The 25,470-nt window shown below is 48.5% G+C and overlaps 1 protein-coding gene across 2 annotated transcripts in view; it reads left to right on the forward strand.

The window, feature by feature from the left end:
- The window catches only part of SORL1 (sortilin related receptor 1), a 182,074-nt gene that overhangs the window by 22,109 nt on the left and 134,495 nt on the right, over positions 1-25,470 (forward strand). For both annotated transcript variants that reach the window (XM_083163586.1, XM_083163587.1), the window contains exon 2: positions 15,054-15,170. In XM_083163586.1, coding sequence (XP_083019712.1) covers positions 15,054-15,170 — 117 coding nt within the window. The remainder of the gene's footprint in view (positions 1-15,053; positions 15,171-25,470) is intronic.

Here is a 25,470-nt window from a genome sequence, read left to right on the forward strand (position 1 = left end):
CACTTGTACACAGACCATAGTCTCTAATACAGAGGTGTATTACACTTATACTGTGTAGAGTTACAGTACATCAGGTGTGGGTGTTGTGTGTTGTGTGTGCGCGTGTGCGCTGCGGGGGGTGTCCTGTTGCTTCATCATGGTGAAAAAGTTAACATGCATGGTGTGTAGCACAAAGTTTATTCCAGCTTCACAGTCACAGGTTGCCTGTGAGCTGTGTATGCTGCCACAGCCCAGTGGTGTAACCACTCAGGTCAGTGGGGTGCCCCCACAACTTGTGGATGGGTCACAGGCTGATAGTCAAGAGCCTGCCTGGGCCAGCTGCATAAAAATGCTGATGGACTCTGTTGCTTCCCAGCTCTCTGCAAATACGCAGCAGACGCAGAGGGTGCAAAGGGAATTAGCCATGTTGTCTGCCAGGGTTGATATTCTCACCCCTCCCCCTGCTCAGCCTCCAAAGCGGCCTGCTACTGCAATGGCCCCTGACTGATGATGATGATGACATCCTTGAAGTGGGAGATGGGGCAAATGAACAGGTTACTGTTCAGGAGCAGTCTTTAGTTCGTGGTTCTGAGGCTTTAATTAAGGCCATTAGGGAAGTGTTAGAGCTTCCTATGGAGGAACCCTCTGAGGGAGATTCCTTTTACATGACCCAGAGAAAACAGCCGGTGTATTTCCCAGAACATTTCTGAATTAGAAAGTGATTTTAAAGGTGCTTGGCAGAACCCTGAAAAGAGGTTCCAGCTTTCAAAGAGGTTCACAAATGCGTATCCCTTTGATCCTGTTAGTAGGAAGAAGTGGGAGGAACCGCCAGCGGTGGATTCCTGTTTCCCGCCTTTCAAAGAAGGTGCTGTTACCAGTTCCTGGAGAGAGAGAAAAAAAAAAAAAAAACGAAAAAGATAAGTATTTCCTTTCAGCGCCACTTTTTCTGTATCCACTTCCCCTTTCTTCTTCAGTTCCTGGGGTGTCTACACTCAAGGATGGTGCAGATAGGAGACTTGAAGCAACACTTAAGTCTATGTTCATGGCCAGTGGGGCTTCACAACGCCCGGTATTGGCCAGTTGCTGGATGGCTAAGGCCATTTATACTTGGTCCACGCAGATCCAAGAGGGTTTGTTGGGGGACATGTCCGTGGCTCAGATAGGTGAAAACCTGCGTCACATTCAGGACACGACACGGGTGCTTTGTGAGGCACAAAAGGAATTGGGCGCTATAAACGCACGGAATTCTGCAATGGCCGTGCCGGCTAGGAGGGCTCTGTGGTTGCGCCAGTGGGTGGCTGATGTGGATTCCAAGAAGAGTGTGGAAAGCATACCTTTCACAGGGGAGAGGCTCTTTGGTAGTGAGCTGGACGACTGAATTTCTAAGGCTACTGCAGGGAAATCCACGTTCCTCCCATCAGCACCCACTCCGGCAAAACACCCTTTCACTGGTCCCTCCCAGCAGTCCTTTCGTGGGTCCAAGTTCCGCCCTAAGGCCAGAGGCGCCTCTAATGCTAGCAGAGGCACTAGAGGGAAATTCAGGAAGCCAAACCCCTCAGGTCATCAGGACCGTTCCACCGCCCCTGCTACTTCCAAGCCGGCAGCATGACGGGGTGCACCCACCACGAGACTGTCTCGAGGTGGGGGCCCAGCTGTTACACTTCAGCAAGGTGTGGGACGCCTCGTGCCTAGATTCCTGGGCCAGGAGTCTTATTTTGCTAGGTTACAGGCTGGAGTTTGCCAGGCCCCCTCCTCGACGCTACTTCAAGTCGGCCCTCCCAGCCTCAGTGGAGGATCAGTTGCTCCTTCAGGGAGCAATTCACAAGCTCCTCCTGTCCATAGTAATCCTACCTGTACCAATACAGGAGCAAGGCCAGGGTTACTATTCAAACCTGGTCCTTGTCCCAAAACCGGACGGTTCAGTAAGGCCCATTTTGAATCTGAAGTCACTGAACCCCTTTTTGCAGGTGTTCAAATTCAAAATGGAGTCGCTCAGGTCGGTCATTGCCTCCCTGGAAAAAGGGGAATTTTTGGCCTCTGTAGACGTCAAGGGCGCCTATTTACACGTCCCAATTTGGCCTCCCATCAAGTCTTTCTAAGATTTGCGGTGGAAAACAGCCATTACCAGTTTCAGACGCTACCCTTTTGGGCTGTCAACTGCCCCGCACGTCTTTACCAAGCTCATGGCAGAAATGATGGTCCTTCTCAGGCTCCAGCGGGTGAATGTCATACCCTACCTGGACGATCTGCTGATCAAGGCAGGATCGGAGGAGGCCCGGAGAAGTGCGTTAAATCTGACTATGCAGGTGCTGAGAGACCACGGGTGGATTTTAAACATACCAAAATCCTCGTTGCTCCCGAGCCGGAGAATGGTGTTCCTGGGTATGACTCTGGACACGATGGAGCAGAAGGTGTTCCTGCCGGCCAAAAAGGCTTCAGCTTTACAGGAATTGGTAAGAGAGGTCCTATCAAATCCTTGGGTCTCGGTGCACCTCTGCCTGAGGCTCTTGGGCAAGATGGTTGCTTCATTCGAAGCCATCCAGTATGCCAGATTCCACTCCAGGACTTTTCAGCTGGATATCCTCATGAAATGGTCAGGATCCCCCCGGCAAATGCACAGGAGGATTTGCCTGTCTGCGCAGACCAAACTCTCCCTGCAGTGGTGGCTAGATTCGCCAAATCTATTGCGTGGTTGCTGCTTCCAGATACAGGACTGGCTTCTGATTACCACGAATGCCAGTCTCAGAGGCTGGGGAGCCGTGATACAGGGAGTCCGCCTGCAAGGCCGTTGGTCTCCGATGGAATCCATGCTGCATATAAACAACCTCGAACTGAGGGCTGTTCACTATGCCCTATTACAGGCGGAGCCTATGCTGCAGGGCGGTACAAGTCCAGTCGGACAATGCAACTACGGTTGCCTACATCAACCGCCCAGGAGATACAAGGAGCATGCCCTGTATGAGGGAAACCACCAGGATATTCTCCTGGGCGGAACGCCATTAAAAACCCTGTCAGCCATCTTTATACCAGGAGTCGACAACTGGGAGGCGGATTTCCTCAGTCGTCACAATCTCCACCCCGGGGAGTGGGGACTTCACCCTCAGGTGTTCCAGGACCTGGTAGATCTTTGGGGGACCTTATGGCCTCACGGTTGAACCACAAGCTGGACAGGTACTGTGCCCTGACCAGGGATCCAGGGGCAACAGCAGTAGATGCCCTGACTTGGACGTGGGATTTTCAGCTGGTGTACCTGTTCCCACCGCTCCCGTTGCTGGCACGGGTGCTAAAGAGGATTCGACACCAGTGAGTAGAAGCCATTCTAGTGGCTCCAGACTGGCCTCGAAGGGCCTGGTACGGGGACATTCAGGCCATGCAGGTAGAAGACCCGTGGCGTCTTCCTCTAAGAAAAGATCTCCTCCAGGGACCGTTTGTCTTTCAGGCCTTACCGCGGCTGCGTTTAATGGCCTGGAGGTTGAGCGGCAGATATTAGGCCTCAAGGGACTACATCCCTCTGTCATTACAACCATGACGCGTGCCAGGAAGCCAGTCACGGCTTCTCACTACCATGTGATATGGAAGAAGTACATAGCCTGGTGTGAGAAAAATGCTTTGCCACCAGCGGTATTTCATCTTAACAATCTGTTAAGATTCCTTCAAGCCGGTTTGGACTTGGGCCTCCGGTTGGGGTCCTAGAAGGTACAGATCTCGGCTCTGTCAGTATTTTTTCAGAAGAAACTGGCGCTGTTGCCGGAGGTCCACACCTTCCTGCAAGGGGTGCTGAGGATTCAGCCTCCCTTTGTTCCACCCACCACGCCTTTGGAACTTGGATGTGGTCCTCACCTTCCTTAAGTCCTCTTGGTTCGTTCGTTTGGAACAATCGGAGTTGAAACATCTTACTTGGAAGATTGTTGTCCTGCTGGCCTTAGCCTCAGCCAGGCGGGTGTCTGAGCTTGGGGCATTGTCTTATAAAAGCCCTTACCTGGTATTCCACGAGGATAGGGCAGAGCTCAGGACCAGGCCGCAGCTTCTGCCAAAGGTTGTGTCCGCATTCCACCTGAACCAACCTATTGTGGTTCCTTCCAGCTTGGTACATCCTGATATACCTCTCTCTTTGGATGTGATACATACCCTCAAGGCAAAGACAAAAATTGTGCGGAGCGCCAAAATGATTGATTATACTAAACTTATATAAGCCTGAAATGAATAAATTTGATCAATTGGGTATCACAAAGTAAAAATACATTTAATTACCATATCGATTAAAAACATTCAATGTAGATGCACATGAATTTATGACTAAGGGGCAGATTTATTAAGCTTGAAGAGATAAACTGGAGATAAAGCGGAGAAAAGGTAAAATGAGAGAAAGCACCAGCCAATCCACTCCCAACTGTCTTTTTCAAACACAGCTGATTGGCTGTTCTTTACCTTTTTCTCTGCTTTATCTCCAGTTTATCTCTTCTCCAAGCTTAATAAATCTGCCCCTAAAACTTAGTTATTGCACTTATGAGAGATCTGGCATACAGTAAACCACATGTCAAAAAATAAAGTTTGTGTTGGATACTTAAGTGAGTGCCGCTTGTTCCGAGTACTGCTACCTTCTTGTTGGGATTTGGTGGTCCCCAAGATGGAAATGGGACAGGAGGGGGCAATGGGGGATGGGGGTCCGGGTTCAGCTTGTACTTGTGGGGGTCAGTTGATCCTGCTGGAGGCCTTGGTTTCAATTTCTCAAAGTTGCCAGAGCGCAACGAAACGCTTCAGTTAACCCTTGTCTGCACTTTTGTGATCACCACTCTGGATACCCACCTACTACCCCTTGGACCAGCTACCAATTTGTTCCCCACGGATTCAGCAATTTGCCAGTATTCTCAACTTGGATGTACAAATCGGGACTCAATACCTGCTAATTTCTGGAGCCTCCCGTCCGAGCAGTGAGGTGTATATACATCTTTCCCACCAGTGGAAATTGAAACCAAGGCCTCCAGCAGGATCAACTGACCCCCACAAGTACAAGCTGAACCCGGACCCCCATCCCCCATTGCCCTCTCCTGTCCCATTTCCATCTTGGGGACCACCAAATCCCAACAAGAAGGTAGCAGTACTCGGAATAAGCGGCACTCACTTAAGTATCCAACACAAACTTTATTTTTTGACATGTGGTTTACTGTATGCCAGATCTCTCATAAGTGCAATAACAAATAAGTTTAGTCATACATTCATGTGCATCTACATTGAATATGTTTTTAATCGATATGGTAATTAAATTTATTTTTACTTTGTGATACCCAATTGATCAAATTTATTAATTTTAGGCTTATATAAGTTTAGTATAATCAATCATTTTGGCGCTCCGCACAATTTTTGTCTTTTTCTTGTATCCACCCTTAGGGGGGGTACCATTCCACCAGATCTGTTGGGACTTCTTGGGCGGCTGCCCGAGGGGTTTCGGCTCTGCAGCTGTGCAGGGCCGCAACTTTGTCAGGGAGTAACACGTTCGTCAAGTTTTACAGATTTGACACTCTGGCCAGGGAGGATTCCCAGTTCGGACAAGCGGTTCTACAGCATACTCTGCACGTTCCCGCCCGTTCTGGTAGCTTTGGGACCTCCCCATAGTATAACCCAGTATCCCATTTGACGGTAAAGAAAATAGGATTTTGGGTACCTAACCGTAAATCCTTTTCTCGTAGTCCATATGAGATACTGGGAGCCCGCCTCTGTGCGGCTTTCTGCTGTAACGACTCGGTTATGCTGCTTTCCCACTGCAGACCAGTTTAAAGTACTGGTAATCTTAAATGGTATTTAAAACGGTATTAGCATTCCCACTGCAGCAGATTACCGTTTTAAATACCATTCCCATTGCAGTGAACCGTGTAAAAAAATGTAGAGTGCCTAACCCCCCCCCTTCCCCCAGTGTAAAGAGTGCCTAATCCCCCCCCCCAGTGTAAATAGTGCCTAACCCCCCCCCCCTGTACCTGCCCTGTGCCCCCACCTCCCCTCCCCTTGTACTTACCTATGGGCAGTGGGGAGGCAGCGGGGGTCCATGCAGGATACAGGCAGTCCCAGTGCCTGATGAGACCTAGTAGTTCTCACTTTGCGCATATGTAATGAGTGCACGTGCATACTAATGAGCCGCTCATTACATATGCGCATATGTAATTAGCTGCTCATTATTATGCACGTGCACACATTACACATGCACAAAGTGAGAACTACTAGGTCTCATCAGGCACTGGGACTGCCTGGAGGCTAAATAACGTTTAAGAGGCATTCCCACTGCCTCTTAAACGTTATTTTAACGTGTAGGACTCCGCTTGAAAAACGTGTTGAAATTATTTAACTTTAAACGGTATTTCAACTCTGTCAATTTCCCACTGCAGCCTTAAAACGGTAAATTGCGCTGAAAATCGGCAATTTACCGTTTTTTAGCTGCAGTGGGAAAGGGGCATTCCTAACACGGTTAGGGCTTGTTGCCTTGTTGTCATATATTGACCTTCTTCAATGATTATGGTGAACTCAAAAGTTGTTATGATTCACCTCTTTTGTTATTTTATGTTTATTATTTTGGTTTGGTTGTGCTGTGAGAATCTCACCATGTTATTGTTCACATAGCTCTCCTTCGGCACAGTTTTTCATTAACTGACTAGTGGAGGGAGATAGAGGGGAGGAGCCAGTGCACCCACACTGAAAGCTTTAATGTGCCTGTCTCCTGCGGAGGATCTCTATCCCCATAGTATAACCCAGTATCCCATATGGACTACGAGAAAAGGATTTACCGGTAGGTACCCAAAATCCTATTTTCACTTCCGTACCCGTTAATTAGGCTTTTCCTTTATGAGTACTCTTAATTTGAAATATCTACAGTACTTAAAACTGAGGTGGAAGTGAGTGTCCTTATACTAATGAGTAGTGGAGGAGTAGTGTGCGGTCAGGAATCGGTCCCTCTGTGTCTGGCTGCTGGCTGTGTACTGTCTCAGGGGTGCCTACTAAAGACTAGGATTAATGCCGCTTCCTCCACCCGTGTTCGCTCGGGCAGATGAACGCTGAGGGCTGTGCATGTAGCTCCCAGTGGATTTCCAAAGCATGAGTAGACACTGATGACTCCGCAGACGGAACCACAACTGACGCAATTTGGTTCATCTCGATGGCAATTGGAGAAGTCAGCGGGAGAATTCTTCCTCTTTTTCTGCCATTACCACTATTGTTTTTAAGTACCTCCCACTGGTGTGCACTGTACCCCCAGGAGTACTAGTACCACAGGATCGGAACCACAGTGATTGCCCTTTAAAAAAAACCTCAGATTTTGTCTGGCATTACATGCAGCCCATTGTCTGTAAGCCGCCCGGATACCACGCTGTATATAGCCAGGAGTTTAATGAGACACATCTGTTTTGCATAATATTGGATTTATGGATATTCAGCAATGTGGCCCATAGATAACTTGTAAAATCTATGTAGCATCTGGGAGCCAGGGACAATGTGTGTACGCGGGGTATAAAGGAATGGTGTGTGTCAATCACATTGCCTACCGTTGTCTTCGGTTAAAGTACTGCGGGAATTACTCTTATTGTGTGTCTTTAAGGCAAAATTTATGTGATTCATTCAAAAGGTTTGAAAACTAACTTGGCAGCTTTCCTCAGAGCCTGTTGAATGAAATTTCTGTTTGAGTTCTAAGTAATGCTGAAAAATGTAGTGTGGTCCGGTCTGACTACATACTACACGCTATATGCATGTACAGTCTAAACATGCCACAGCTAATAGGAAACCTGTAGCAGTGTGTTGCTTTCTCCGCTCTGCCATGCAGATCAGATAATAGCTGTGATAACAAGATGTAAGGCTACCTGCAAGCATACCAGTCCCAGGGGTGGTAGTCACCTGGGGGCAGAACACTAATGCTGAGTGCCCATACACTTGTGCCATCGGATTCAATGCAACATCACTGTGCGATGTCTATCGAACTCGATTGCATCTTGTGGTGCTAAAGTGCCCCCTTTGCAGCACCCGATGTTGCATGCCATCTTGAGATGGCACATCGGGTGCTGGAAGAGGGTGGGCAGAGGTTGGTGTTTTGTAGCGCAAGAAGCGCTAGCAGCATAACTGGCGGTGGGGGTCAGTCAGCGGTGGCGGCAGAATTGTTTAAACACTGGGCAGCCCTCTGATTGGCTGAGCTATCTCAGCCAATCAGAGGGCTGCCCAGTGTTAAAAACTTTTGCCACCACCGGTGACAGACCCCCACCACCCACTAGCGAGACTTCTTGCGCTACATAACGCCGCCCTCTGCCCGCCATCTCCCATGCCGCCAGCGGTCCCTCTGGCCCCCTCTCCCCATGCCGCTGAAAAAGCGTTCCCTCCGCCCTCCACCAGCGGATTGCATTCGAGCATCGCATGTGGTTAAAACCACATGCGATCGCTCCTGCGGTTCAATAGATATTATGTGCAGCACATAAGAACTTGAGACCCGATATTCGACGGCGTGTGTGTGCATCGCATCAAATGTACCCTTAAAAAATGCATACAATCATTCCATTTATCGGCCAGATGTGCTCGAAATCGAATGATTGCATGCAATATCTCACAAGTGTATGGGCAGCATAACCGTTACCACGTGCAGAAGGGTATGGCTCCATGGATAGACACCAACTAGGTTGACATGCCTGAATGTCAACACAAGTGTTGGGTTGACATGGGGAATGTTGACAGGCAAAATGTTGACATGGGTTTTTTTTTTTTTTAAATCTGAATGTTGACATGGAGACTGAAACGTAGCGCTGCGTGGCTAGATGCACTCGCTCTGCTCGCACACTATTTATTCTCCCACCACACCCTAGTGGATGGTAGGGCATGAAATAGCAGTCCATCCGAAGTGTGTAAATATGGCGCTATGATGACATATGGGTCCGTTTGTAGCAGCGGATACTATAGGCCAGCACATACAGTATAAACCATGGTCTTGTTGGTGACCGCACAGAGTAGCCAATCTGCCAAATCCTGTCATTTGTCAAACTCTGCATGTAACATGACAGCTGCTGAATTATCACCTGTCACTTTATCACTCCGCCAGGCTTAGTACATCCATCTGCCCATGGGTGTGTACCTGACACACTTTAGGTGCTTGGGTAATTCTTGAACATGACACGTGTATGCACACCGTCACTACCATTGTGTTCCATGCTTTCCTCTGTGGCACCCCAATGTTTTGCTCTTTGCTGTCCCATGCAGGAATGTGATTGATGCCATATTACCACCATATGCTGTGACTTTGCTAGGACTCAGCGCTGTGGTTACTGGACCTATTCCTAAATTGTGCAATGTCGCTGGATTCCCCTTTGTGCTAGCTTCCAAATCGGTGTACATTAATAAGTGCAGACTATGGGGTATTGCAGTGTCACCATCTTGTGTCCTTCCGTCTTCTACATATAATGGGATGTGTGGCTGGAGAGACTCTCGCCTGTCTGTGTGTAGTGTGGCCTGCAGCAGTGCATAGCTTAGGACCTATGGAGCAACCTTAAACCAGTCTGTTCACTTTCTGAGAATGTGAGACACCAGCAGCTGTGCAGCTGTTATAAATGGATTATAGCTCAGTGGTTCCCAAACTGTAATAACGCACCATCCAATCCACTCATAGCGATCAGGTTAAAGGCTAGTTCTGAAAAGTAGCCATTAGGAGCTGATAAACTACTGCATTTTCACTGGCCACTTTATGCATCTGCCCCTGTGTGCCGAGGCCCCCTGGGGTGCAGCGAGAATCTTGGTGAGCTTTCCTTGTGGTCTGGAAACTGTAACTGTTATGCTGCTTTCACATCGCAAAATGCAGGGTCGCAGTAAGACTTTGAAACTGTTCAGTCCCGGTGCGACCTGCATTTTGATCTGTTAAGATCCCCCTAGCAATAGCAATATTGCCGGTTCGCTGACGTCATGCAGGGTGGAGTGTCATTGGGGGCGGGGAGGAGTCAGCGCTTAGAGCTGGTGCTGCTCCACGCACTGCCTCCTCCATTAGTGTGAATGGAAAATGGGACACTCGACCCGATAAACCCTTTCACACTGCAAAGCAGCACGGCAACAAACCGGTTAGGACCCTTCTTTTTTTACCAGTTCATAATGCTGTATTGCTACTGTTTTGCTGGACCCGGTAACCCCTTTCATATCGCACCAATTGCTGTGTCACACTGGCATGAGCCCGGTAGTAAGGTGTGATGTAAAAGGGGTATTATTTGTGGCCACCCTGAAGCAGGGCTTTTTAGAAATTCAACTCCAAAGGGGGAGTTAAGAGGTAAAATGTTTTACACATAAAATCATCCTTTCCTACTATATTCCTGTATTGCAATGTATGCTCATCAAACCGGAATGGATTCTATATGCTGCAGGTTCCCGTACACAACAAGGAGAAATGCCAATACTGATGTACATAGCGGCCCCTGGCACCAATGTAGTGACGAAGGAGAAATGCCAATGCTGATGTACATAGCGGCCCCTGTCACCAATGTAGTGACTAAGGAGAAATGCCAATGCTGATGTACATAGCGGCCCCTGTCACCAATGTAGTGACGAAGGAGAAATGCCAATACTGATGTACATAGCGGCCCCTGGCACCAATGTAGTGACGAAGGAGAAATGCCAATGCTGATGTACATAGCGGCCCCTGTCATCAATGTAGTGACGAAGGAGAAATGCCAATGCTGATGTACATAGCGGCCCCTGTCATCAATGTAGTGACGAAGGAGAAATGCCAATGCTGATGTACATAGCGGCCCCTGGCACCAATGTAGTGACGAAGGAGAAATGCCAATGCTGATGTACATAGCGGCCCCTGTCATCAATGTAGTGACGAAGGAGAAATGCCAATGCTGATGTACATAGCGGCCCCTGGCACCAATGTAGTGACGAAGGAGAAATGCCAATGCTGATGTACATAGCGGCCCCTGTCATCAATGTAGTGACGAAGGAGAAATGCCAATGCTGATGTACATAGCGGCCCCTGTCACCAATGTAGTGACGAAGGAGAATTGCCAATGCTGATGTACATAGCGGCCCCTGGCACCAATGTAGTGACGAAGGAGAAATGCCAATGCTGATGTACATAGCGGCCCCTGTCACCAATGTAGTGACGAAGGAGAAATGCCAATGCTGATGTACATAGCGGCCCCTGTCACCAATGTAGTGACGAAGGAGAATTGCCAATGCTGATGTACATAGCGGCCCCTGGCACCAATGTAGTGACGAAGGAGAATTGCCAATGCTGATGTACATAGCGGCCCCTGGCACCAATGTAGTGACGAAGGAGAAATGCCAATGCTGATGTACATAGCGGCCCCTGGCACCAATGTAGTGACGAAGGAGAAATGCCAATGCTGATGTACATAGCGGCCCCTGGCACCAATGTAGTGACGAAGGAGAAATGCCAATGCTGATGTACATAGCGGCCCCTGGCACCAATGTAGTGACGAAGGAGAAATGCCAATGCTGATGTACATAGCGGCCCCTGGCACCAATGTAGTGACGAAGGAGAAATGCCAATGCTGATGTACATAGCGGCCCCTGTCACCAATGTAGTGACGAAGGAGAAATGCCAATGCTGATGTACATAGCGGCCCCTGGCACCAATGTAGTGACGAAGGAGAAATGCCAATGCTGATGTACATAGCGGCCCCTGGCACCAATGTAGTGACGAAGGAGAAATGCCAATGCTGATGTACATAGCGGCCCCTGGCACCAATGTAGTGACGAAGGAGAAATGCCAATGCTGATGTACATAGCGGCCCCTGGCACCAATGTAGTGACGAAGGAGAAATGCCAATGCTGATGTACATAGCGGCCCCTGGCACCAATGTAGTGACGAAGGAGAAATGCCAATGCTGATGTACATAGCGGCCCCTGGCACCAATGTAGTGACGAAGGAGAAATGCCAATGCTGATGTACATAGCGGCCCCTGGCACCAATGTAGTGACGAAGGAGAAATGCCAATGCTGATGTACATAGCGGCCCCTGGCACCAATGTAGTGACGAAGGAGAAATGCCAATGCTGATGTACATAGCGGCCCCTGGCACCAATGTAGTGACGAAGGAGAAATGCCAATGCTGATGTACATAGCGGCCCCTGTCATCAATGTAGTGACGAAGGAGAAATGCCAACGCTGATGTACATAGCGGCCCCTGGCACCAATGTAGTGACGAAGGAGAAATGCCAACGCTGATGTACATAGCGGCCCCTGGCACCAATGTAGTGACGAAGGAGAAATGCCAACGCTGATGTACATAGCGGCCCCTGGCACCAATGTAGTGACGAAGGAGAAATGCCAACGCTGATGTACATAGCGGCCCCTGGCACTAATGTTGCGATGAAGGAGAAATGCCAACGCTGATGTACATAGCGGCCCCTGGCACCAATGTAGTGACGAAGGAGAAATGCCAACGCTGATGTACATAGCGGCCCCTGGCACTAATGTTGCGATGAAGGAGAAATGCCAACGCTGATGTACATAGCGGCCCCTGGCACCAATGTAGTGACGAAGGAGAAATGCCAACGCTGATGTACATAGCGGCCCCTGGCACTAATGTTGCGATGAAGGAGAAATGCCAATACTGATGTACATAGCGCCCCCTGTCACCAATGTTGCGATGAAGGTGCTCCTAAGTGTGGTAATTGGTGCTTAACGTAACTCATCGGATGCTAGCTGGATGTCCAGCATGTGTGGATACTGCTCTCGGTGGGAGCCCCCGCCAAGGCTATAAGCAGCGTTTAAGTACCGCTGCGCATAGCATACCCCCTATTTCACCTCTGCGCGATCATAGGAATCCTGGGAACAGGAGTTGTTGTGGATGCATGTTAGTTGGATTTTAGTCTGTGTATTTTTTATTTATTTGGTAGGTAGGGGAGGAGTCGGACAGTTGTAGGTGGGACTAATGCCCTTTTTATATTAATCCTTTAAATGCAACATCTCTGAGCGGTTCAAAATATCTGCTAAAAATGCCACATTTGTTATAGAAATTCAAATAAAAAGATTTGTTAAAATTATTTCCTATATAAGGTGACATTACAGGTCATTGGGCAGTATTCAATGTGAAAAATTCTCCGTGCATGGTGAGAGATTTTTTTCTCTCGCCATGCACTCGCCCTGTTCCGGAGGGCTTGCTGCCACTCCTGCTCCCACTATTCAATGTGGTTAAGACTCGCCGCCACTCGCGGCGAGTCTTAACCCCTGCAGCGGACGAGCGTCCGCGGCAGGGAGCCGGGGGACAGTGGCAGCCAGGGAGATTAAAGTCTCCCTGGCTGCCCCAGAACATATGTGGAGGGGAGGTGGGCTCCCCGGGACCCGGGCAGCACAAGCTGCCCCCCCTATAGCCACCCGATCGTGCATATGTAATGATCGGATGCAGTGAATATATGAATATCTAATGAGCGGCTCGAGAGCTCCGGCCCCCTGCTGGCTGCTCTGTGTAAAAAAAAAAAAAAAAAATTAAAAAAATATATTTTTTTAAATTAAATATATATTCATGTGCTATAAGCACATGATTAAAAATAACACGCCCCTTCACAGAAAAAAAATCCTGACACCAAAATTAAAAAACAAAAACCTTTTAGTTTAAAAGTTCACATTCCAGTTCTCCATGAAAAGATAGAGAATTGCTACATGGAGAGACACGGCGAAAATCACTTAAAAAGACGGCGAAAATATCACATTGAATAGGGTGGTTCACTTTTGGAGAGCTCCTTCCAACGCGAAAACAGCACAAACTCGCCATAAAACAAGGCAAATTTTTCTCATTGAATACTGGTCATTATGAGGACATGACAATGTTTGCTTGGTCATTTTCAAACCGACTTTGACAAATTCACTTTGCACTCAAAGGGTTATAAAGCCTCCTTATCCTATAATATTCTAAATACAGCAGAAAGCCACTTATCCGAACTAACTTGGAACCACGGGTAGTCTGATTTTTGTGATATTTGTTTTCCATAATTTGAAGTTGACGTTTTTATGGGCAATTCTTCCATCAACTCATTCTGCCTTCCATGCTCTTTTTGCATAATTGCACTGTTTTTTTTGTTTATTAACTTTCTTATTTTGTCCTTTTTGCTACAAAGTGTGTTCATGAATCTATGCACATAGATCAATGGATCCCAAGCTTCTTTACACCATGGCACCCTATATTATCAGATTATGTCCTTGCACAGGGCAGCCGCAGTTTTCCGAAGTCGGGATCCCGACGGCCACCGGCTATTCTCTCTTGTGGGGGTCCACGACCCCATAGGGGGAGAATAGAATAGGTAGCGAGCCACCGAGCCCGCAAGGGGCTTTGTTGCGCTCACCACACTGTCTGAGTCCGGCCAGTCGGGATCCCGACGTCGGGCTAATGGCTGTCGGGACCATATACCACTATACCACACCCGACTACATGCAGGCCATGCATACACACTAACACAGCGCCAGCCTGCTTTACCATTACACCAGCCCACCCCCCTCCCCCCTCCCTTTCTCCTGAACTTGGTAAAACATAGTGAATGTGTGCAATAGGCAAAGTGGTAGATTGCAGCAGTTAGGTGAGACCTGGCCTGTACGTGTGCGCTATAATTCTGTATAAATTTTTCCATATTGGCTTCTGTGTGCGTTTCAGTTTTCTATGTTGCTGCGTCCAGTGATAGGATATCTATCCTCGTGTGTGTTAAACAGCCCTTCTAGGCAGGACTTGTTGCATCTAGCGTCTTTGCATGCAACACTTTCCATTACAGCTCGGCTGATTTGCAAACTGCGTTGTTGCGGTTTTCCAGTGGTTTAGCATTTTGTATGCAGATACAGCGGAAGTCACACACAGAATATAGGCGGATATTAAATATCCTTTTAATCAGTTGAAGCTGCTTGTGCATGCTATTTTGCATTGTACTGTAAATAGTTGCAAGCAGACACTTGACGCTACCAAGTCACATGAAGCTCACGTGTTATATGTAATGTGACTTGTAGTGCACATATGATGTGTGAGGACATGTGTAGGTGGATATCACGTGTGCTGAGATGGGCAATTGTGTTAATGCTTTCACTAGAACACTATGATGAGTGTGGTCGTTTTTCTTCTGTTTCAGGTCAGCCTCAATGATTCTCACAACCAGATCGTCGTCCACTGGGCCGGTGAGAGGAGCAACGTCATTGTAGGGTTAACCAGGGAGAGCCTGGGATCTCTGAGTGCCAAGAGCAGCAATGTGAGTAGCCATGTCATTACACAGTATCCTAAAATAATGTTTCTCTATCATCCATAAGGGATATTGGGGATTTCATCATAACGTATGGGAGAAGAGAGGTATCCGCAGGAGACAGGCACATAGAAGTTTTTTCACTGGGTGTACTGGCTCCTCCCCTCTACTTCCTCCCACAAGACCAGTTTAAGAAAATGGGCCCTCAGCAAAGGTTGCTCACTGTGACGCTCCAGAGAGTTTTTCTTCAGTTTAATTTCTTTATTGTTTTGGGTCTGCTGTTTGGGCTTAAACGGCATTCCTGCATCGTGGGAAACCTGGGGAAGGGTTCCATTGCGACCTTTTTAGGTACCGAATTGACCCTGCTGCAGGACCACTGTCCTGAGAGGGTGTTTGCCACTGCGGTCGCTTAGATGTCAGCGTAGCTCACCCCGGCATTCCGCACACCCCTAGTTCAGCCCTGAAAACATCTGTGGTGAGTATTCCCTCCGTGGGCACCCCGGTATGCAATGTGGCCTCAGACTGGATTTAGGTGCTGCCACTGTACCCCAAACGCACTGTAACCTTATAATATTTTGGCGATACAGAGAAGGTTCGCCAGGTGTTACTGTCCCACAGAGTCTCAGTCCACCTGTACACCAAGATGCTGGAGATGATGATAGCCTCCTTCAGGGCTCTCCCATACGGCAGGTTCCACCCCAGAAAGTTCCAGTGGAACTTATTGTCACAGTGGTCAGGGTCACACCTACAAATCCACAAGAAAATTACCTTGCCAAGGGAAGCTCGCCATTCTCTCCAATGGTGGCTCCATACCCCGAATCTCCTTCAGGGGTGAAGCTTCAGCCCATGCAGATGGACAATACTGACGACGGATGCCAGCCTTGGGCTGGGGAGCATTTACTCTCAACCACACTTTTCAGGGCCGTTGGTCCTCTCAAGAGGCGAAACTCTCCATAAATGTCCTGGAACTCAGGGCCATCAGGTTGGCATTGGCTCAAGCACACAACCTGCTCAGGGGACTTCCTGTGTGAACCGAAAACTACCTCTTTATTGTGCAAGGTCTCGTGACCCGGAAGCTCTAGCGAGGGGATGCGCTCTCCATCCCATGGAACTTCCAGCTAATCTATGCCTTCCCTCCCTTTCTGCTAATAGCAAGAGTTCTCAAACGCATAAAAAGAGTCCGCTTCGGTCATCCTGATTGCCCCAGACTAGCTGAGACGGGCTTGGTACTCAGACCTCAAGCTACTCCAAGCAGTCGTGCCGTGGTGCCTGTTGCTCAGGCAGGACCTCCTCTAACAAGGACCATTTGTCTACCCCAGCTTATAGTGTCTACTTTTAACGGCTTGGCTGTTAAAGCGTAGAGGTATTCCTCAACCTGTTGTACCAACCATGCTCAAAGCCAGGAAAGATGTTACAGCAGCACATTACCAGAGGATTTGGAGATCCTACATAGCTTGGTGCGAGTCAAACTCTGTACCAAAGGCGGTATTTCAACTCGCTCGTTTGTTAGAATTCTTGCAATTTGGTTTAGACAAAGGACTTAGATTGGGATCTCTAAAGGTCCAAGTTTGTGCCCTGTTTGTATTTTTCCACCGAAAGCTGGCCTTAATTTCTGAGGTACAGACCTTCTTAAAAGGGCTCATTCGGATACAGTCTCCATTTGTACCGCCCTCGAAACCATGGGATTTACAGTTGGTTCTAGAATTTCTAAAGTCTGACCTCTATGAGCCCCTAGAAACTGTTGAGCTAAAATACATGGAAAACTGTCATGTTATTTGCTTTGGCTTCAGCCCGCAGGGTTTCAGAGCTTGGTGCTCTCTCCTGTCGTTCCCCTTTTCTGTTTTTTCACAAGGACCGGGCGGAACCCAGGACCCGCCAAGGTTTTCTTCCTAAAGTTGTAACCTCCTTCCATGTAAACCAGCCTATTGTGGTTCCGGTCCTCTCCCAGGACTTGGAGCCTTTGGATGTCGTAAGCACCCTTCGTATCTATGTTTCAAGAACGGCATCATTGAGAAAGACCGATGGACTTTTCATTCTGTATGGGGCGGAGAAAAAAGGATGGCCGGCATCTAAACAGACGCTGGCCAGGTGGCTATGCCTTACCATTAAGGAAGCCTATGCTAGGTCGCATCAGTGCCTCCCATCTGGTGTCTCCGCCCACTCGACCAGATCGGTCAGCACGTCTTTGGCCGCGGTCAGAGGTGTTTCTCTGGCACAGGTTTGTAGGGCTGCCACATGGGTTGGCTCTAGCGCCTTTGCAAAATTTTACAAATTTGACCGTTTTGCCAGTGCTGAAGCTTCTTTTGGCAGAGCTGTTTTGCAGGATCCACAGCGCTCTCCCTCCCCAGGTTTAGTGCTTTGGTACTATCCCACACATATAGACTGCAGTGTCCCCTGCTGCTGGAAGGAGAAATAAGGAATTTGGTACTTATCGGTAATTCCCTTTCTCCGAGGCAGCAGGGGACACTACACTTTAGTCCTGCCATCTTACAATGTTGTTCTGATTAAACACTGAGTGTTTTCTGGTTGCAAATATTTGTTATGGTTGTAGTTAGGTTTCTTGCTTACTAACCTGTTTTCTTCTAAGTGTCTCCTCCGTTTCCAGGGAGTACGCCCTGGCCTCTTCCTCTATCGGACACCGTTTTTCTAAGACTGAAGTCTGGTTGGGGATAGAGGGGGGAGGAGCCAGCTGTATTAAAAGTGCAGACTCCTCCAATGCACCCACTCTATCCCCCACACAAGACAATGGAAGGGAAGAGAAGAGTAACACTGGAGTATGGGATTGTGCATGGGTTCACAGTTGACTCTAAGTATTTAAAGTGCGGATTGCCGCCAGAAAAAAACTCTATCGATTTAGTTTTAGACCAGGCTGAACGGTATCGCTTGCTTGAAGAAAAACAAATCATCACTCGGGTGAGAAGGGTCCCTCAAGATACTATTTGTCTTTGAGAAGCCGCTTCCCAAATATATGTTGTATCTTGGTAAAGCAACCCCGATTATTTTGCTTGCAACTGATACTACCCTCTGAAGGGATTTACGGTCAGCAGCAGAGCAGGGTCCAAACCATGCCACAACACTGTAGGTAAGAACACTCTCAATGACACTTTGTATAAAAGTTCACCAGGGTTCTCCTACACATACCAGCCAAGCGTAGCTTCCGAAGAAAAAACATACGCTGGTGGGCCTTTTTCATAACAATGTTTATGTGGGTGCTCCATAGAAGGTCTTTGGACATGTTTACACCCAAGTATTTAAAAGAATCTCCACTTGTTGACCATTTAAAACCAGTGGGCAGTATGCATTTTTGTGTGACTTTCTAAAATCCACAATCATTTCTTTGGTCTTATTTACGTTCAAGATCAAGCAATTGTCCCTACTCCATGACTCCAATCTGGATACTTCCAGCCTATAATTTGACTCATTTTCGTTGACGATAAGACCCAGTATAGCAATATCGTCTGCAAATTTGAACAGAGTTGGAGCTTGAAAAACAACAGTGAGTACATCAGGGGGCTCAAAACGCACCGCTGAGGGACCCCTGTGTTGACTATCAATTGGAGTCCCTGCGGGCGGTCATTGTGGGGTTGGAGCAGGGAGAGTTCCTAGCATCCCTTGATGTGAAGGACACTTACCTGCATATCCCAAAATGGGTCCCACATCAGGCATTCCTGCGGTTTGCCATTTTGAAAGACCATTATCAATTTCAGGCCCTTCCCTTTGGTCTGTCCACGGCACCCAGCATGTCCACGAAGGTGATGGCGGAGATGATGGTCTTACTTAGGGTATGTTGTTTATCCCCCTCTTTCTATCTGGATGACCTCCTTTATAAAAGCCAGGTCGGAGGTAGCTTTGAATCTGGCAATTCAGGTATCCACACAGGTCCTCATTGCACACGGGAGGTTACTGAACCTTCCCAAGTCCTCACTCTTCCCACCACAGCGGCTGCTGTTTCTGGGCATGGTACTGGATACCAGGGAGTCTTTCTGCGAGGGGACAAGGTTCAAGCGCTCCAGATCCTGGTGAGAGATCTATTGACTGCGGTGCAAGCCTCTGTCCATCAATGCATCCGGATCCTGGGCAAGATGGTTGCCTCTTTCGAGGCAATCTCATACGGGGGTTCAACTCCCGTGTGTTCCAGTTAGACCTCCTAAGCAAATGTTCAGAGTCCCACCTGCAGATGCACAGTCCATCAGATCCAGGGCTTGACTAAAATGGTGGCTCCATCCTCCAAACCTGTTGGCAGGCAGGAGGTTTGGGAATCAGAATTGGATTCTGCGATACGACGGACACCAGTCTCCTAGGATTGGGCACCGTGATGCTGGGAAGGACTTTCCAAGGCAGGTCCCTTTTTGGGAATCAAAACTCCACATAAACAACCTGGAGTTGAAAGCAGTGTTTTACACCCTCCTGAAAGCTGCACCTTGGCTGGAAGAGCAGGCGGTAAAAGTCCAATCGGACAATGTGATGACAGTTGCATTTATCAACCACGAGGGAGGTCTCCAAGATCCTCAGTTGGGCAGAGGCTCCTCTGACTGCACTGTCAGCCATTTTCATCCCCAGGGTGGACAATTGGGAGGCGGACTTCCTGAGTCGTCACGACCTTCACACGGGGGAATGGAGCCTAAAAGAGCAAGTCTTTGCACGCGTTGTGGATCGGTGGGGAAACCCACAGATAGATCTGATGGCGTCCAGACTCATCAACAAGTTGGCTCGGTACAGCTCCAGGACCAGAGATCCTCAAGCAGTGGACGCACTGACAACACCTTGGTGCTACGACCTGGTGTATGTATTCCCGCCAATTCCATTACTGGCGAAGGTTCTAAAAAAGATAAGAACAGAGTGGAAGCAATTCTGATAGCCCCCGACTGGCCTCGTAGAGCTTGGTACGAGGACATTAAATGGACATGTTAGTGGACGACCCGTGGCGCCTTCCTCTAGAAAGAGACCGGCTCACTCAGGGTCCCTGCCAGGCCTTAGAGCAACTACGTTTAACTGCCTGGAGGTTGAGCGGCAGATTCCAGCTCACAAATGTTTGCATGCGTCAGTCATCTCTACGATGACTCAGGCCAGGAAGCCGGTGACTTCTGCACATGACCACCACATTTGGAGGAGGTATGTAGGCTGGTGTGAACAGTTAAAATTTCCCCCGCAGAATTTAAATTGGACCGCTTCCTTTATTTTCTGCAGTCTGGTTTGGAGTTGGGCCTACGTTTAGGTTCCTTAAAGGTCCAGATTTCGTCCCTCTCCATTTTCTTCCAGAGGAAATTGGCTTCCTTGCCGGAGTTACAGACTTTCCTGCAAGGGGTGCTGCGTATTCAACCCCCCTTTGTGCCGCCTACACCTCCATGGGAATTGGAGGTGGTCTTAGACTTCTTGCAGTCATCTTGGTTTGAACCCTTGAACTCAGTGCAGTTGAAATTCCTGACCTGGAAGACAGCAGTTCTGCTAGCTTTGGCTTCAGCACGGAGGGTGTCAGTGCTGGGCGCTCTGTCTTGCAAGAGCCCATACCTTATATTCCATGGGGCTAGGGCGGAGCTCAGAACGAACCCATGGTTTCAACCTTTCATTTGAACCAACCTAGTGTGGTTCCAGCAGGTGGGCCTCACTCGGAGATCCCGGCTACGTTGGATGTGGTTCGGGCTCTCAGGCTGTACGTCCAGAGGACGGCTAGGCTGCGCAAAATTAATTCTCTTTTTGTTCTGTACGATGCCCAGACGAAAGGTCACCCGGCCTCAAAGCAATCAATTGCTCGCTGGCTTTCTACAGCTTTCAAGCAGGCCTATGCTGTGGCTGGCCTGCCTGGCCCTGATAAGGTTAGGGCTCATTCTACCAGGGCAGTGGGTGCATCCTGGGCGGCTGCCCGGGGTGTTTCGGCTCTGCAGCTATGTAGGGCAGCTACATGGTCGAGCCAACATAACTTCGTAAAATTTTATAAATTTTACACCATTGCCAAAGAGGACATTCAGTTTGGGAACACGGTGCTGCACGAATCTCTGCACGTTCCCGCCCATTCTTGAATCTTGGGTATAATTCCCATACGTTATGATGAAATCCCCAATATCCCATGTGGATGATAGAAAAAAATAGGATTTTAATAGCTACCAGTAAATCCTTTTCTCAGAGTCCATATGGGATATTGGGCGCCCGCCTCAGTGCGGGATTTTGCTGCCTTGTTGATCCGGAAGAATGGATCCTGTTACTGTTATCTTGGATTAGTTATGTTTCTTGACTTCAGTTATATTGCCAATCTTGTTCTTGGCCATTGTGTGTTATGGGTGTGCTGTGGCATGTCACCACTTTCATACATTTTATATGTTAACACATAGTTATATCCTTTTCTCATATACTTTCCATTCCTTCGGGCACAGTTTTCATATTAACTGGTCTTGTGGGAGGAAGTAGAGGGGAGGAGCCAGTACACCCAGTGAAAGCGCTTCTATGTGTCTGTCTCCTGCGGATACCTCTCTTCTCCCATACGTTATGATGAAATCCCCAATATCCCATATGGACTCCAAGTAAAGGATTTACCGGTAGGTATTAAAATCCTATTTTTTCCCCCCGGGGAACATTCCCTTTTCATAGCAGATGATTGATGATGTGGGATGGGCATGGAGGTGTGGTGTGTTGGTAGAAGGGGGTTTGTACAGGGCTACTACTGCCGGCATGTCATAGGTGATGTCCTTGTTGTTCTGCAGCCGGTCTGGCTTCCTGTTCAGTCTCCCTGATGATGTGGGATGGGCATGGAGGTGTGGTGTGTTGGTAGAAGGGGATTTGTACAGCGCTACTACTGCAGGTATGTCATAGGTGATGTCCTTGTTGTTCTGCAGCCGGTCTGGCATCCTGTTCAGTCTCCCTGATGATGTGGGATGGGCATGGAGGTGTGGTGTGTTGGTAGAAGGGGGTTTGTACAGGGCTACTACTGCCGGCATGTCATAGGTGATGTCCTTGTTGTTCTGCAGCCGGTCTGGCTTCCTGTTCAGTCTCCCTGATGATGTGGGATGGGCATGGAGGTGTGGTGTGTTGGTAGAAGGGGATTTGTACAGCGCTACTACTGCAGGTATGTCATAGGTGATGTCCTTGTTGTTCTGCAGCCGGTCTGGCTTCCTGTTCAGTCTCCCTGATGATGTGGGATGGGCATGGAGGTGTGGTGTGTTGGTAGAAGGGGGTTTGTACAGGGCTACTACTGCCGGCATGTCATAGGTGATGTCCTTGTTGTTCTGCAGCCGGTCTGGCTTCCTGTTCAGTCTCCCTGATGATGTGGGATGGGCATGGAGGTGTGGTGTGTTGGTAGAAGGTTTGTACAGCGCTACTACTGCCGGTATGTCATAGGTGATGTCCTTGTTGTTCTGCAGCCGGTCTGGCTTCCTGTTCAGTCTCCCTGATGATGTGGGATGGGCATGGAGGTGTGGTGTGTTGGTAGAAGGGGGTTTGTACAGGGCTACTACTGCCGGCATGTCATAGGTGATGTCCTTGTTGTTCTGCAGCCGGTCTGGCTTCCTGTTCAGTCTCCCTGATGATGTGGGATGGGCATGGAGGTGTGGTGTGTTGGTAGAAGGTTTGTACAGCGCTACTACTGCCGGTATGTCATAGGTGATGTCCTTGTTGTTCTGCAGCCGGTCTGGCATCCTGTTCAGTCTCCCTGATGATGTGGGATGGGCATGGAGGTGTGGTGTGTTGGTAGAAGGTTTGTACAGCGCTACTACTGCCGGCATGTCATAGGTGACGTCCTTGTTGTTCTGCAGCCGGTCTGGCTTCCTGTTCAGTCTCCCTGATGATGTGGGATGGGCATGGAGGTGTGGTGTGTTGGTAGAAGGGGGTTTGTACAGGGCTACTACTGCCGGCATGTCATAGGTGATGTCCTTGTTGTTCTGCAGCCGGTCTGGCTTCCTGTTCAGTCTCCCTGATGATGTGGGATGGGCATGGAGGTGTGGTGTGTTGGTAGAAGGTTTGTACAGCGCTACTACTGCCGGCATGTCATAGGTGATGTCCTTGTTGTTCTGCAGCCGGTCTGGCTTCCTGTTCAGTCTCCCTGATTATGTGGGATGGGCATGGAGGTGTGGTGTGTTGTAGAATCGGGTTTGTACAGCGCTACTACTGCAGGTATGTCATAGGTGAGGTCCTTGTTGTTCTGCAGCTGGTCTGGCTTCCTGTTCAGTCTACCTGATGATGTGGGATGGGCATGGAGGTGTGGTGTGTTGTAGAATCGGGTTTGTACAGCGCTACTACTGCCGATATGTCATAGGTGATGTCCTTGTTGTTCTGCAGCCGGTCTGGCTTCCTGATAATTGGATCTGCCGTGTTGGGATGATGAGCAGGTGCAGGGTTTGTCAGTCAGTGTATGTATGTCTACATCCCCTGTCTTACATTAAGGCCAAAAGGGTGTACTGTCATTATGCCCATTTCTGTTACCCTTTAATGAAGCCCTGGGAATTTTCTTTCTATGATATTTTGCCGACATGGTTATAGTGTACTCATGTCAACATGAATATATTGTTCTTGATGGTCCATTGGTGACCAACCTTGTACGGCGGGTCTGGCTAAATCACTGCTCTCTGGCAGCACCTACAATGTGATTCAAAGTACTATTGCTATTTCTCATTCCTTCACAGTCCACCCTCACCGTGCCTGTTCTACTTGTCCGGTACTATGGTGATTATCCTATAGCTGTCACTACTGTGCCTCGCACAGTGCAGGGTGTAACCAGAAGAGACAAAGGCTACTGATTTCCATTGTTAAAACATCGGAGGTCACTGTGCCAATCCTGTCCATTCAGTTCCTCCTTCAGTGGTTAAGCAGACGGTATATTAAGCGGTTTCTATGATGTTGCCCATAGCAACTAATTTCACACTGCACCTCGGACCCAGGTCGGTGACTCGTACTAAAGCTCAACCAAGCAATTCGACCCGGATTAAACCAGTGTTGCCCTCTGAATAATTGGCCACTCGGGGTGAATGGGAAAGTGTTGGAGCCAGGATCGAGATCCAGTCTTTGCGATGTGAAAGGGTATTAGCCGCCAGCTTTATTAGTACATGATAGATTTGTTAAATCTCCCGCTTACATGCTAAAAAAAATTTGTGTACCTGTGTGGTGGTTCTAGCCTGAGGTCAGGCACAGTGCATCCTTACCTGGGCAGGGCACTGCCGTTCTGTTTGGTGGCACAGTACAGTCACTGGTGGTAAGCTGTAACATAAGGTGCGTATTGCAGCTGCTGATCAGTCGTCTGGAAGTAGGTTTCCCTCCGTACTCATTAATAGAGGATAACGCATTGGACTGTACTAAGCAATAGCAGAAGGTGACCGTCAGAACATCAGGTGCTGGATTCTGAAACTGGCACTATAAGTGGAGCTGTATTATTTAGGGGTGTGCAGTGGATCTGTATAATCTAGCTGTGTTATTTAGGGGTGTGCAGTCCGTTCTGGATCTGTGTTTTAGACGGCAATGTGTAGTTGTCTCAGGATAAAACTTTTCATTCATTTCGTCGCAATAGGAGACTTTCCCAGTGTTCCAGACCCTGAGTGCTCCAGATCTTGGTCACAACATTGTGACTTTTGTTGTTCTGCTGCTAGTGATCAGGGGGCCTGCTAAAGTCCTCTCCCTTTGGCTCTCTAAAACCATCACTTGAGGTGGTCAGATATGCGGTACTTAGTCTGCGCTGATTGAGTGAGGTTCAGTCAGCAGGTAGAAAGTCAGGATCATTTGCAGTGGTGGAGGAATTGGGTCTCCCAAAGTCCAGCTCCTAATGCAGGTTGCTGGTTTGGGGATATGTCTGTTAGGGGGGGCAAGAGTGGCGGGGGCAGGTGATGGAACGTTGGTGGGTGGTAAGCGTCAGTGATGGGTGGCACCGGAGGACGGGCGTCCCTTACCTCAGGTGGTGCACCCGCAACAAAAGTCACAACGTTGTGACCAAGATCTGGAGCAATCACCCTCCCGATCTTCATGCACAGTATTTGATACTGCAAGTTCTGTAATCTTACCAGATACTGTTTGTGATTATATTAATAAAAGGTTTACAAACCAACCCCCAGCCTTACTCCATCATTTATCCTTTCAGGGATAAAAAGACAGAGTTCTCTCCAATTAGCGACTTTCCGATAGTATTAACACAATCACCACACACACAGTCAGCGCTTCAGCCCCCACTCTTCTTTGTATCACGTTCTGTTTGTATTCTTTTATCTAGGTATTCCGTTATACCATATAGAGTACCCCAAAACAGCTCGGCGAGTCTTTACCATTACTGCTGATGTGAAACTACAAGTCCAAGCATTGGTAGACTGTTATGCTGGGAGTTGTAGTTTCACAACAGCTG

This window comes from Crinia signifera, chromosome 19 (genome assembly GCF_055691185.1).
Source record: "Crinia signifera chromosome 19, ASM5569118v1, whole genome shotgun sequence".
In the NCBI taxonomy this organism is placed as follows: Eukaryota; Metazoa; Chordata; class Amphibia; order Anura; family Myobatrachidae; genus Crinia; species Crinia signifera.